Source organism: Cherax quadricarinatus, chromosome 20, assembly GCF_038502225.1.
Source record: "Cherax quadricarinatus isolate ZL_2023a chromosome 20, ASM3850222v1, whole genome shotgun sequence".
Classification (NCBI taxonomy): Eukaryota; Metazoa; Arthropoda; class Malacostraca; order Decapoda; family Parastacidae; genus Cherax; species Cherax quadricarinatus.
In genome coordinates, this window is record NC_091311.1 from 44,141,538 (window position 1) to 44,155,476 (window position 13,939).

Below are 13,939 nucleotides of genomic sequence, written 5' to 3' on the forward strand. Positions count from 1 at the left end.
ATACATAATCACTGTTTTTGCAGAGGTTCCCAGAACACAACAGTTTAGAAGCATATACGTATAAAGATATACAACATATCCCTCCAAACTGCCAATATCCCAACCCCCCCTTTAAAGTGCAGGCATTGTACTTCCCATTTCCAGTACTCAAGTCCGGCTATATAAAAATAACCAGTTTCCCTGAATCCCTTCACTAAATATTACCCTGCTCACACTAACAGCTCATCAGGTCCCAAATACCATTCGTCTCCATTCGCTCCTATCTAACACGCTCACGCATGCATGCTGGAAGTCCAAGCCTCTCGCCCACAAAACCTCCTTTACCCCCTCCCTCCAACCTTTTCGAGGACGACCCCTATCCCTCCTGCCTTCCCCTACAGATTTATACGCTCTCCATGTCATTCTACTTTAATCCATTCTCTCTAAATGACCAAACCACCTCAACAACCCCTCTTCAGCCCTCTGACTATTACTTTTATTAACTCCACACCTTCTCCTAATTTCCACACTCCAAATTTTCTGCGTAATATTTGCACCACACATTGCCCTTAGACAGGACATCTTCACAACCTCCAACTGCCTCCTCACTGCAGTATTTACAACCCAAGCTTCACACCTATATAAGAGTGTTGGTACTGCTATACTTTCATACATTCCCTTCTTTGCCTCCAAAGATAATTTTTTTGTTTCCACATATACCTCAATGCACCACTCACCTTTTTTCTTTCATCAATTCTATGGTTAAGCTCATCCTTCATAAATCCATCCGCTAACACATCAACTCCCAAATATCTGAAAACATTCACTTCCACTAAGTGTTGGGAATGTATGAAATAGCCTCTTTTTAATGCTATGCCCTGAGCAGTCCCTCTTCAAGAGAAGTGCCCTTTTGTTAGAGGACTCTTGATCCAAGGAATTAGAGCTAACCCCCCCTTTAATCAAATTTGAGTGCCTCCCATTTCCCAAGTGCGGTATGTTAAACATTTCCTCCAAGAATATAATAATAAGAGAAGCAAGTGCAGTAATATTCATGACCCATGTGAACATGTGCATGTGCATACATTTATCAGCAGTATAAGGAATTTAACCTAATCAGATCATCCCATAAAATACACACAATTCAACTAAGCAATCCTTTTCTTGCATACATTACAAAAAAAAAAAAGTCTTCCTACCTTAGAATACAAAGTTACATAATGAAGAGCAAGATTATTTTAGACGTCTCATTCAGGAGGGAGCTTTCTCTAGCTTAATGAAGCTCATTGTGTGTTTCTAATTCACACTTGTCCTTGTTGGCCGTCGTCATCACCTTCCTATTGAAGCATTGTCTGTTTGTAACACTATATGACATGGGAATATCCACAACTTGTATAGTAATTGGAAACTAGATTCACACAATGTTTCCAATTACTGCTTTTGTGTCTATGATTGTCCATAACTTTTGGAAACCATCATGAAGGGTACAGTACCTATGTGTATGTATTTGTATAGATAGCTTATAAAATTAATGCAGCATAGGTATATAAAAAGTTATGATGATGACAACCTACAATAGCAACACAACACTTCAGGAGAGATTTGTGGCCACAAAACACAACCGAAGTTGTTATATTCATGTAAGTGCTAACCCTATACTAGTTACTCAAAATACACAGCAAGGGTGAGCAGTGGTCATATCCACCAGTATGTCACTTAAATCATAGAAGATATAAACTTAAGGTGGGACTGTCAGTGAGCACAGAAACAAAGAATAACACTGACTTACTCAGTAATGCAATACTGTACAGAATATTGAACACCCTCAGATGTGAAGAATCTTATCTTGTGACAAGGAGGTTATCCTAGCGCTGTTCACTGTATATGCACGCAGGTTTAGGTAATGTGGAGAATCATAAGTTTGATTCAAAGTTTTTGGATGGATGTAACACATTTTGAAGTAGGTCATGTTCATATATGCCCTGATTTGTCAGTGGTTTTTTAAGAATTGATACAGATCAACCTTGTCAGGCAGAGTGAAAAGCAAAACTTTTAATATTTTCTGACTGTATTATACGAGTTGAAGGCATCTTTATCATATTTAGTGGGTTTAGGTGATGATAAAGTGTAGATGCTATACATACCACTTCCAGGATTCAAGCTTGGGCAAGACATTTTCTTGAATCCCTTCACAACTGTTACTGTTCACACTCCAAAAACTTCTAAATCCCAAATCATTTGTCTCCACTCAGATTTCACACACATGCCCCTTCCTCTTGAAATCTTCTAACCCTTTCCGGGATGACCCTTACAGCACCTTTCATCCATCTGAGAAATATACACCCATCTTAGTCAGCCTAACTTCCATTCTTTCTAAATAATCAAACCATCCAAACAACCCTTCTTCAGCTTACCTAATTATAACTTTCATAACACTCAATCTCTTCAGTATGAAACATAATGCTCTTTACTGTCCATATTATTATTATAATAAAAAAGAAGCGCTAAGCCACAAGGGCTATACAGCGCTGCAGGGTAGGGAAGGAAGCGAGGGTATTGGATGGCAGAAGGGAGGAGGGATGATCAGCAGGTTACAGAAAACAGCGGGGCAGGGGATAGTACGGGGGTAGAGGGTAGCAAGAGATTGAAGTAGAAAGGGCTGAAGGTATCAGAATTTGTGAAGTAAGTCAGTTGTTGTCAAAAAGTCAATGAGAGAGTCCGGATGAAAGGTGGGTCCATCAGCGAGAAGGGAAGGTAAAGAGAGAGTAGCGGAGCGAAGACGACGACAGAGGTAAATTCTGAGTGCTCGTTGATAAAGTGGGCAGTCCAACAGAATGTGGCTGACTGATAATGGAGCTTGGCAATTCTCACAGAGAGGAGCAGGACGCCTCTCCATGAGATATCCATGAGTAAGACGAGTATGGCCAATGCGAAGACGGGAGAGAGTAGTCTCCCAACCTCGACACTGGTGATAAGAAGACGGCCAGTAACCTATACTCGGTTTAATAGATTGAAGTTTGTTGCCGAGCATAGTAGACCAACGTTGTTGCCAACGGGTGTGAAGGTGGGAAGATATTGCAGCAAAATAGTCCGTAAATGGAACACCTCTATAAGAAACTGGTAGGTCATGTACTGCTGACCGCGCAGCAGTGTCTGCCTGTTCATTGCCCTGTACGTCAACATGACCAGGGACCCAACAAAAAACAATATCTTAATGCTTGGTAAAGATGCGGCGTAGCCAAAGTTGGATACGGAGGACTAAGGGGTGAGGTGTATCAAATTTTTGTATAGCCTGTAAAGCACTAAGGGAGTCTGAGACAACCACAAATGATGACACAGGCATAGATGCAATACGGATAAGTGCTGTAAGGATGGCGTACAATTCAGCAGTAAAAATACTAGCCGAAGATAGTAAATGCCCTTGTACGATGCTGTCCGGAAACACTGCTGCAAATCCTATGCCGTCAGAAGACTTAGAGCCATCTGTGTACACGGCAATGGCATGAGAATGAGAGTGAAAGTGGTCAAGAAAAAGAGAGCGGGAAGCGACCGTAGACAGTTGGGCTTTCGAGCAAGGGAGGGAGAAAGAACAGACTCGAACAGCTGGAACTTCCCAGGGGGGTAGGGAAAAGTGAGATGCTACACGTACATACAAAGGTGGTAGTTGAAGAGAAGACAAGAGCGAATGAAGGCGAAGAGAGAAGGGACGGAGTAAACAGGGGCGGCGAACAAATAAAGAATGTCTACTAATATCAGTGACCATTCTATAAATGAAAGGATTGCGGAGATCATGAGAGCGTACATAGTAGCGCAGGCAATGGGCATCACGGCGATCGGATAAGGATGGAACGTTCGCTTCTGTATAGAGGCTCTCGACAGGGGAAGAGCGAAAAGCACCAAGGCATAAACGTAATCCTTGGTGATGAATGGGGTTAAGGCTAGAGAGAGTAGCAGGAGATGCCGCTGAATAGATCTGGTCACCATAATCAAGTTTCGATAAAATAAGGGTGGAATGTAGGCGGAGGAGGGTTCGACAATCAGCTCCCCATGAAAGATGAGCAAGGGTTTTAAGAAGGTTCAGCCGGCTGTGACAAGTTGCCTTCAGAGAGGTAATGTGAGGTTTCCAGGATAACCTACGATCAAAGAGGAGGCCCAGAAACTTGACTGTATCACGTTCAGGGATACGGGAGCCATAGAGGTACAAAGGATGATCGGAGATGACAGAGCGTCTAGTGAAAGTAATTTGGTGGGTTTTAGTGCTGGAAAATTTAAACCCACATGTGGTGGCCCAATTGGAAACACGGTCGACTGCATGTTGGAGAGAAACTGTAATGAGGTGACAGTCAGCGCCTGCACAGGCAATAGCGAAGTCATCAACATAGAGTGATGACCAAATATTTGATGGAAGACTAGAGGCCAAATCATTAAATAGCAAGGAGAAAAAGTGTTGTGCTCAGAACACATCCCTGGGGGACACCTTCAGCTTGGATAAAGTCCGGGGAGAGCACATTATTAACCCGAACACGGAAATGCCTGTCAGTTAAAAAGTTCTTAAGGAAGGATGGTAGATTGCCTCGAAGGCCTAAGGAGTGGGCTTGGGCTAAAATATTATACCTCCAAGTTGTGTCGTATGCCTTCTCAAGGTCAAAAAATATGGCAATAACTGAGTGGTTATTCGCAAAGGCATTACGAACATACGTATCCAAGCATAGTAAGGGGTCTATGGTAGAACATCCCTTACGAAAGCCATATTGACGAGTGGAGAGACTGTTATGTGTCTCTAAATACCACACTAAACGTCTATTTACTAGGCGTTCCTTTACTTTGCAAACTGCACTGGTAAGAGCAATGGGACGATAGTGGGAGGTTTCATGTCCCGTAGTGCCTGGTTTGCGGAAAGGGAGAACAATGGCGGATTTCCACAGCTGTGGAAGAACTCCTTGTGACCAAATAAGATTGTAAAGGCGTAATAGGACTGCAAGGGCTGACTGATGTAAATGTTGTAGCATACGAATATGAATGTCGTCGGGCCCAGCTGCAGATGATCGGCAAGCTGAGAGTGTTGCCTCCAGTTCTTGAAGTGTAAAAGGCACATTATACTGTTCTTCTTTGAGAGAAGAAAAGTCCAAGGGTGCTAACTCTCTGGCAGACTTTGAGGAAAGAAATGAGGGGCATAGATGGAGTCCCTGAGAAATACGGACCAGATGATTGCCAATTTCATTGGCAACATCTAGTGGGTTTGCTATATCAACACCGGCAACCCGCAGAACAGAGCCGGGTCAGGAGAATATTTACCACTCAGTTTTCATACTTTTTTCCAGACTGCACTCATAGAGGAAGCAGAGGTGATGGTGGAGACATAATCTCGCCAGCAAGTGCGTTTAGCGTCACGGATGACACGGCGAGCGATCGCACGCTTCTGTTTAAAATCAAGGAGTCTCTCTGTGGTTCTATTGTACCGGTACCTGCCCCAGGCAGCGCGTTTCAAACGTACTGCACGAGCACAAGCAGGAGACCACCAAGGCACGCATTTCTGAGAATGCCTGCCCAAAGTTTGGGGTATAGAATGAGAAGCTGCGGTTAAAACGGAGGACGAGAAGAGGTGTAAAAGCTCATCGATGGAGGACGAAGAAGGAACCTCTCTAAAAACAGTTAGGTGTGAGTAAAGGTTCCAATTTGCCCGATCAAATTGCCAGCGTGGGATGCGAAGAGGTGGTGAATATGAAGGGGAAGTAAGAATGATTGGGAAATGATCGCTGTCATGTAAGTCCGGGAGAACAGACCAAGTGAAGTCTAATGCGGTGGAGGAAGAGCAGACTGAGAGATCGATGCAAGAGAGAGTATGAGTCCGAGGATCAAAATGGGTGTGCGTACCTGTATTTAAAACATGGAGGGGGTGGGTGGCAAGAAAAGCCTCTAACTGAATTCCACGGGAATCACAGTGAGACCCCCCCAGAGGAAATGGTGGGCATTAAAATCACCAAGTAACAGAATCGGTGGCGGTAATGACGAAACAAGAAAGGCAATATCCGGAATAGATAATGCCCGAGAAGGAGAGAGATATAAAGAACAGAGCGTATACCACCTATGCAAGTGGATACGGGCTGCTGTGTAATGCAGCGAAGTATGAACAAATAGCTGATGGTACGGAATATCAGTGCGTAGAAGAAGGGCACTTTCATTAAAGGTCCCATCAGGAAAAGGATCTGAAGAATACAATAAATTATAGCCTGAGATGGGAGAGATAACAGCAGAGTGTAATTTTGGTTCCTGTAAGCAAACACCAACAGGGGCAAACTGGGAGAGTAACATCTGAAGCTCACTTCGATTACCCCTGAGGCCGCGTATATTCCACTGTAAATAGGCCATGATTGGCAATGATAAAGATACTTGAAATCCGCAGGTAAGGGTTCCTACGGACTAGAGGGGTTAGAAAGGTCCACATGCGGAGGCAGTGGAAAACGTTCAAGCAGCGAAGGAACGGTGCGCTGTGAAGAAAGGAGTTGCGCAGATGGAGGAGAGGAGAGAGAAGGAACAGAGGGTGGATCAGTGTCCATTGATGGTTTGGTCTCTGCAATATATTCAGAGATTGCTTCAAGTGTTTCGGAATTCAGAGACGTTGTATGGGAGACAATATTGGAAATGGTAGGGGGAGGATGAGTAAAGATTGGAACTGTATTGGACTGTACCAAGGTAGGGGGGGGCGAAAGGGTGGAGGGAACTGGAGAAGCGTGGAAGGGGATAGAAGAGGCAGAAACCTGGGAGGGAACAGGGGAGGAAGGTACAGTACGAGTAGGAGGGTGAACCTCTACACTTGTAACAGAGCCAGTGAGAGGGGGAGAACCAGGGACAGAGACAGGGAGGGTAAAATGAGGAGGTGGAAGATGGGTAGGAGGTGTTAACGGACCTTTTTTTGACTTTTGAGAAGTAGAGGGACGATTGGGAGGAGGTGTCACACGAGATCTCGTCGTTACTGAGGCTTGTGAGAGAGAACACGAAGAAGTGAGATCAGACTGAGGCGTTGAAGTAGGGACGTCTGATCCGAGGACAGCAAAAGGATTAGATACAGGAGTGACTATGGGAGAGGTAACCACAGAGGTGGGTGTAGAAGATGGGATACCAGAAGTGGGGGGACGTTTTGAAACACGGGAATAAGAAACACGTGGGAGTCCCCCTTGGAGGCGGAGATGAGAAACTGCCATGGCATAAGGGAGACCTTCTGTCTCTTTGAGGTAACGGATTTCCCGCTCGTTTAAATAGACTTGACAACGGCGAGAGTACAAAGGGTGAGCCTCATGACAGTTAAGGCAAGAGGGAGATCGATTGCAAGACGTATGAGAATGGTCATCGGCACCACAGACTGGGCATTCGGCGATAGATCTGCAATATTTCGCTGGATGGCCAAATCGCCAGCAATTTCTACACTGTTGCGGTGTAGGGATCACCTTTCGGACTTGTAACCGATGTCCTGCTATATAAACTGAGGATGGGAGTTCTCGGCTGTCAAAAGTTAAACGAGCCACATTGCTAGGGTATCGTCTCCGCCCGTGGGCAGGAAGAACGTAAGTGTCTACCTTGAGGATTGGGAGATCTTGGAGTTCCAGCTGTTCAAGAATGTCAGTGCCACATGTCTGGAAATTTTGTTGAACTATGGTATGGGGCAGAATGACGGTACCACTACAAGAATTGAGGGAATGATGTTTTTCAAGAGTGACAGGAACAGTATCGATATGGGAAAGACGAGAGAGCTCATGAGCCTGGGTAGCATTCTGTACGGTAATGATGCGCGTACCGCTCTTAAGAGCATGAAAAGAAATATCTTTACCAACATGGCGTAGGAGTGCCTTGCCAATACTGTGGTCAGAAAGATAGGCAGTAGAGGAAGTCGGTCGTAAAGTGAAGAATTTAGTCCATTGTTCAGTCTGAAACTGAGCGTGGAAAGGTAGTGAAGGACGTGTCGATCGTTTCTGAGAAGAACGAGAAGGTGGAGAAGTATCATCAGCAGGTAATTGTCGTTGGCGTTTAGGCGTGGGACCAGAGTTGGTCCGACGTGGAACGGGTCGGCGATTTGAAAATTGCCGCACCGTAGAGGGAGAGGCCGGAAGCATAGTCAGAGGAGAGCGAAGGTCCGATAAATCGAAGGAGTCAGTCGAGGCCTCAGTACCTGAAGCGGGTGAGGAAACAGCACCGGCAAGAGGTACAGAGGCATGAGGAGTGTCTGAAGAGTGGTCCAAAGACGAGGCGGGGTCAGAACGGGGTGCGGTATCAAGAAGGGGCCCGGGGGTAGGAGGTTCATGGACTAGGGCTGCCATGGTTAGGTTACTTCTTTCTTTTTGTTTTTAAGAAAAAAAAAGAAAGAAAAGAAAATAAAAATAAAAAAAAGAATAAAAAAAAAAGGGGGACCGGGGAGGGATAGTTCCTAGGAGGAATGAAAGGGCCAGAAATCTCCCTCCACGCCCAAGAGGACCTCAGCACCGCAAGTAGCGCAGATGCAGCATGGAACCCGTGCCATACTCTACCCATCATGCTAGTAAACTAACAATCCGGGATAGCAACCTCACATCTGCCGAGCTACCTCGGTGGACAAAAGAGAGGGCGGCTGGATATCTGCCACAAAGCATACCTCCTTCGGCCACCACCCCCGGAATCCGAAAGGTGGCTTCCAGAGATACACCCGTCGCCCGAAAGACACCCAAAGCTACTCCGGGATACAGGAGAGGGATCGGGACATCCCCAGGCGATCCAGATTCCACGGCAAACTACGCCACCGCCAAGAACCTCAACGGAATCGGATGGACCCCGGTATCCTTTCCCCTACCTAGGAACTAGCGCGCCTGTGGGAGAAATCCCAAAGGCCAAAAAGAGGAAGGGCAAAAGGGAGGGGTGGGGAGGAGGAGGAGGAAAGAAAAAAGGGGAGGATGGGATAGGGGAGGGGAGATTGGGGGGTAATTAGGTTCGGTCTGAGGAAGAAGACCGACAGGTCTAATTCCTCAGACCAAGAGCCTCTTCACCACGCCAAGGAGCCCCCCTTGAAGAGGTTTACTGTCCATAGCCTCCTTTTCTGCAACATTCAATGACTATGCTTCACACCTGTAAGTGTTGCAGTTGGGACGTATTTCAGTGGTGATTGTGAATTTCTGAAAAGTTGGGGAACCACTGATAGTGATTTTTTTTCTTTTTTGTCTGGTTCATACAGCTATAGTGAAGAGTAACTTAAATCTTAGAAATAACAATAAGGGAAAGGGGAGGTTCACTAGATGCCAGGAGGTATAAAAGAGTACATATTAGGAGAAACGCACAAAAGATATGAGGGTAATAAAATAATGCTAATAGATGAGACCTGTATTCACTGATACTTTATATGAAATGTTACAGGCACAATCCTAAGTAATATTTTATGGAAATTTTTTTTTAAACATTTCCCAAGTTACATACTATCACTTTGCATGGCCCTTGCTATGACAATATGTGACATGGTTAGTTGTCAACTACTGAATTTAATATTATGTTAATAAAGCACTAAACCCATGGAGGTCATTCAGTACTGTATTAATATAATAATTCTGCATTCAGCATCTGGAAAATATGCCAATTCAAAGGTAATTTGCGTAAAGTTTAATTCTATCAGCCTATATCCTGTTCGTCGCATACACAGCAGATGAAAAAGTCACAAAACCTATTCTGAAAATAAACGAGTTAAGACCAATTGTTTTAAGAGGTTGACTAACCATGTCACATTCACTTAACCTACAGTTCAGCATTTAAATGGTCCACTCTAGAGCAGTGAGCGAGTGTACACTTGTATCAGGTATACTAAACAAGTAAGAAATAACATTTGTTAAAAAATGCACATCAAAGAAAATAATGACTGCATAAATTGCCTCCTTGTCCTGCACAAAATGTGAAGTTTTGACATTTACTAGAGCAAAATTACTCCCAAGCCTGTCTTTTTTTATTGAAAGCCAAACTTCCTGCAATTTGGGCATTTATAAAATTATGAAAATAATGTTTGCATCAATATTTAAATATAAATGGCCATTAGCATACAGTAAGATTACATATTTGGGATTTAAAATTAAAAATTAAGTTCAGTTTCTCCAGTTAAGACTTTGTTAATTCTAAGTTCTAAATCTTGTATTATTAAATTAATTTATGCATTTATTTTATATTTTTAAACTCTTAATTAAAACATGTAAAAGACAACTGAAAAACTAAAGCAATCTTGCTATCTTTCTCAGTAGCGTCCTCTACGATCTCGACGATCACGATCACGAGAACGTGAGCGAGACCTTCGCCTATGCTTGCTGTCTGCATGTTTCTCAGAATGCTTATCACGTGACCTAGATCGTGAACGAGAACGATGTTTGTAACGAGAACGAGATGAACGGGCAAGTACATTTTTGAAATGATGTGAAATTGGCTTAACATGCCAAAAATTACAGAAGCCACCTTTGCCACATTGGCCCATCTCAAACTGCCTACAAGACGCTTCACGAAAGTCAGCAACAGGGCAGAGGTCACAGTAGATTGGACGGAACATGTACCAACGGTTGTTCAAATCTTCTGCAGCCTTTACAGCATCCTCTTCTCGTCTAAACTTGATATAAACATTCCCTCGCAGGTGGTCACATTGGTTATCGCAGACGCACATTTCTTCTATTTCACCATATTTTTCTTCACATTCAAAAAACACATCTTCAAAGAAATACTCGAACTGCTCTTGAATCTCATGGTCACTCATATTGGCCAGGTGAGAACCATCTGCAGATTTGGCCGAGTTCTGTTGACTCACATACATGTTCTGCATCACCACAGTTTGACTGGAATAAAATATTTATTAAGTTGGAGATATAGCTTTATGCAGATAAGACAGAGTGAAAATGTAGCTACATGCAATGATGAAGGAACTGGGTGAAGTATTAACATATTGAATAGTGTATAAAAGAAAAATTAAGAAATTGTATCGCAAATTGAATTAGACAGGATTTTGGTTACAACATGTGTCAAAGATAAATATTTTGATGAGGCAAGTAAATTGTTGGTCAACCAGTTTTTAAATTTCAAATAGGAAATGAAATATGGGAGAACAGTAGAAGTTAAGGTAAAATTTTGTATATAATTTAGAGCAAAGAATGTGTCCAGAAATTATAAAGTAAATGATAATAAAATAGTCTCACAGATACAGGCATAGGAAACATGGAAAAAAATTAATATATTAGATAAGCAGAGGAGGAATGAGGGTAAAACAAGGAGGCAAAAAAAGAAGTGAGAGGAGAAAAAATAATGGCAGAATGAAAGAGCATTACTACTCAGAGGATAAAAAAAATTTCCAAAGAAAGTCACTACTGAATTGTGAGGCCTAAGTATAAATACGATTTATGAAGACATAAATAAATAGTGCCTAAATTTTTTTAATTTGTATGAGAATAGTGGGAACACACGTTTATCTTTTATCTATTTATGGTTTTGGGATTACCTCACCCATGACCCAGTCTTTGGTCAGGCCTCCAAAGACTGGAAAGTAAATATTACAGGAAAAAAATGGTTTAAACACACAGGATAGCAAAGCTAAGTGTATAGTGCATGAAAGTAAGAATTTGCAAGACTTACCTACCTTTTACATGTGCATGAGAGAAATGTTAAACTAGATAATGCGATTCTTGTACCAAGTGCAGACAACATCCTGCATCAACATGAACCTGATCAGCAGCTAATTTTGAAAGTACAGAACTTTTGCTCTGATTATACATTTCCTAAGATGCACATTTTGTACAATAATACATACTGTATTTGGAAAATGAAAATAAAACCTCAATTCAACACATTTTAGATTTATCAGAAAATCCATTGTTTCAAGAACTGTCTGTTGTTCTTAAGATCTGCTAGGTAAATTGTTTTTGGAGACCACAGACAAAGTCCATTGTTTCCAGAATTGTTCATTGGTACAGTCAGGCAAAACAATCTCATGTTTTGGATTAACCAGACACCCTTTCTTCTGCATCAGCCTGGTATATCAAGTCTTCACTGTGCAAGTGCATTTATTTGTAAGTATATCTGCAGTGTATTGTACCAAATTCTACTCACCTCTTGGATTTTTTTTTCATTGTCCTGAACTTTATTTTAAGTTATTTCAGATAGTCTCTTGCCCCAATCAAATTGGATTTGCTGTGTATATCTAAATGCCCCTTTATTATTTTATAGTCATGGGAAAGAACTAAACCCACTGGGGTCAAACTGTGCCTTGGAAATAAGAGGTAATCAGATTTGACTAAAGGAAAGTTATATCTCCAATTTTCTAAATCATGAGCCATACACCAGCATGAATTAACTCTACCTTGATGGGAATGAATAAACAGACGGTATGGAAAACTTTAGTAGTAAAGTTTATAAAAACGAAAATAGATTTGAAAAATAAATTCACTGAATAAAGTGTTACATTTCACATGTGCTTATAGAAACAAAGTATTCTAAGTTCAAAAAATTCAGAGATATTCCATGAAAGAAAAAAAGAAAAAAGAAAAAAAGTAACCACTAAAAGTTCAGATTAGTTTTCACAGGCTAGCTAAACTGCTACATGTCTACACATCTTATGCAAATAGCCAAAGGCAAATGCCTCCATTTTAAATCAAATCTATATGACCGCTTGGAAATTACCAGAGATACCACCATTGAAAAATTAAGATTTTATTAAATTATATTTTCCAGTAAGATAGTTAAAGTGCCAAGGGAGGGCTGAAGCCCTTATAATCTCCAGCATCACCTCCAAATAAAAAGGATGATAATGCAGCTTTAAGACAAGCCATTTAGCCTCCCCCCCCTCCTCCTCCTCCCAACCACAATGCCATCCCTAAGCCCCTCCTGTACAAATAATCTGGAGCCATCCCTAATGTAAGGTATTTTGTTTTTGTTTTTGTTTTATCACATCAGCCATATCCCACCAAGGCAGGGTGACCCACAAAAGAAGGAACACTTTCACCATTGCTCACTCATGTATGGTAATGTTCCTTAATAAACATTTATACTGGGTCATGATGTCAACATGCCAAACATCAAGCAATCAACATTTCCTCATTTATTACTTATACATTTCATTACCTTTTCAACAAATACAGAATTATTTTTTATAAAAAATATTATAGTGGTTTGCACACATTAAGAAGCTAATAATGTTCATTACACAGTACTTTGTAGAAAATTATGATTTTGATTTTCTTACATTTTACAATAAATTCTTAGATAAAAATTTACCTGAAGATATGGTATACCGAGCCAGAACTGTAATAAGCACGATGTATAGAAGTCAAACTTGACCCAACAACACGATGTATACACATTTTATTCCCAGTTTTCGTTTTTTTTTTTTTTTGGGGGGGGGGGGGGGGGGAGTAATACAGGGAGTTTTTGTTGACCCATGAAAACTTGCCAATATTTCCAATGAAACATTCCATTAAATGTAGAACTTCATTAATGCAACGAGTAAATATTTGTAATTTTTACCAAAATAAAATAACAGTTTACTAAATCCACAAACATCAGAAATATGTGATGTGATGTGATGATACTGGAAGTAATAACTTGTGGAAGGTTATAGGTCAAGGGAAGTCATGTAACCTGTCTTGCAGTTCAATGCTACTTGAGTTATTTCGATAGTGTTTTATAGTTTGCTAATATGGCTTGCTCTACAAGCTTTCAAGACCATTGTCATGTTTTAAAGAGAGTTAACCCTTTCACTGTCCAGACCCCGAAATTAATAGTGCAGTGTCCATTGTAAAAAAAAAAAAAAAAAATCTTAAATGGTACAGGATCTTTCCTCTGAAGGTAATGACAAAAAAGTATGAAATTCGATGGAAAACTTGTGGAAGTATGCAGGTGCAAATTAGAAGTCTCAGTGCAATTTATGCATTGGTAATTTTGCCCAACTTCAGTCCTATTTTTACTAGTATGCCATCCAATCAATCGATTG

General features: G+C 41.6%; 1 protein-coding gene across 1 annotated transcript; it reads right to left on the minus strand.

Annotated features, from left to right (window-relative positions):
- Positions 1-9,303: 9,303 nt before the first annotated feature.
- On the minus strand, positions 9,304-12,729 carry LOC128700980 (splicing factor U2af 38 kDa subunit). The gene has a single exon (XM_053794509.2). The coding sequence runs from the start codon at positions 10,781-10,783 to the stop codon at positions 10,211-10,213; it is 573 nt and encodes a 190-aa protein (XP_053650484.1). The 5' UTR covers positions 10,784-12,729; the 3' UTR covers positions 9,304-10,210.
- Positions 12,730-13,939: the final 1,210 nt, after the last annotated feature.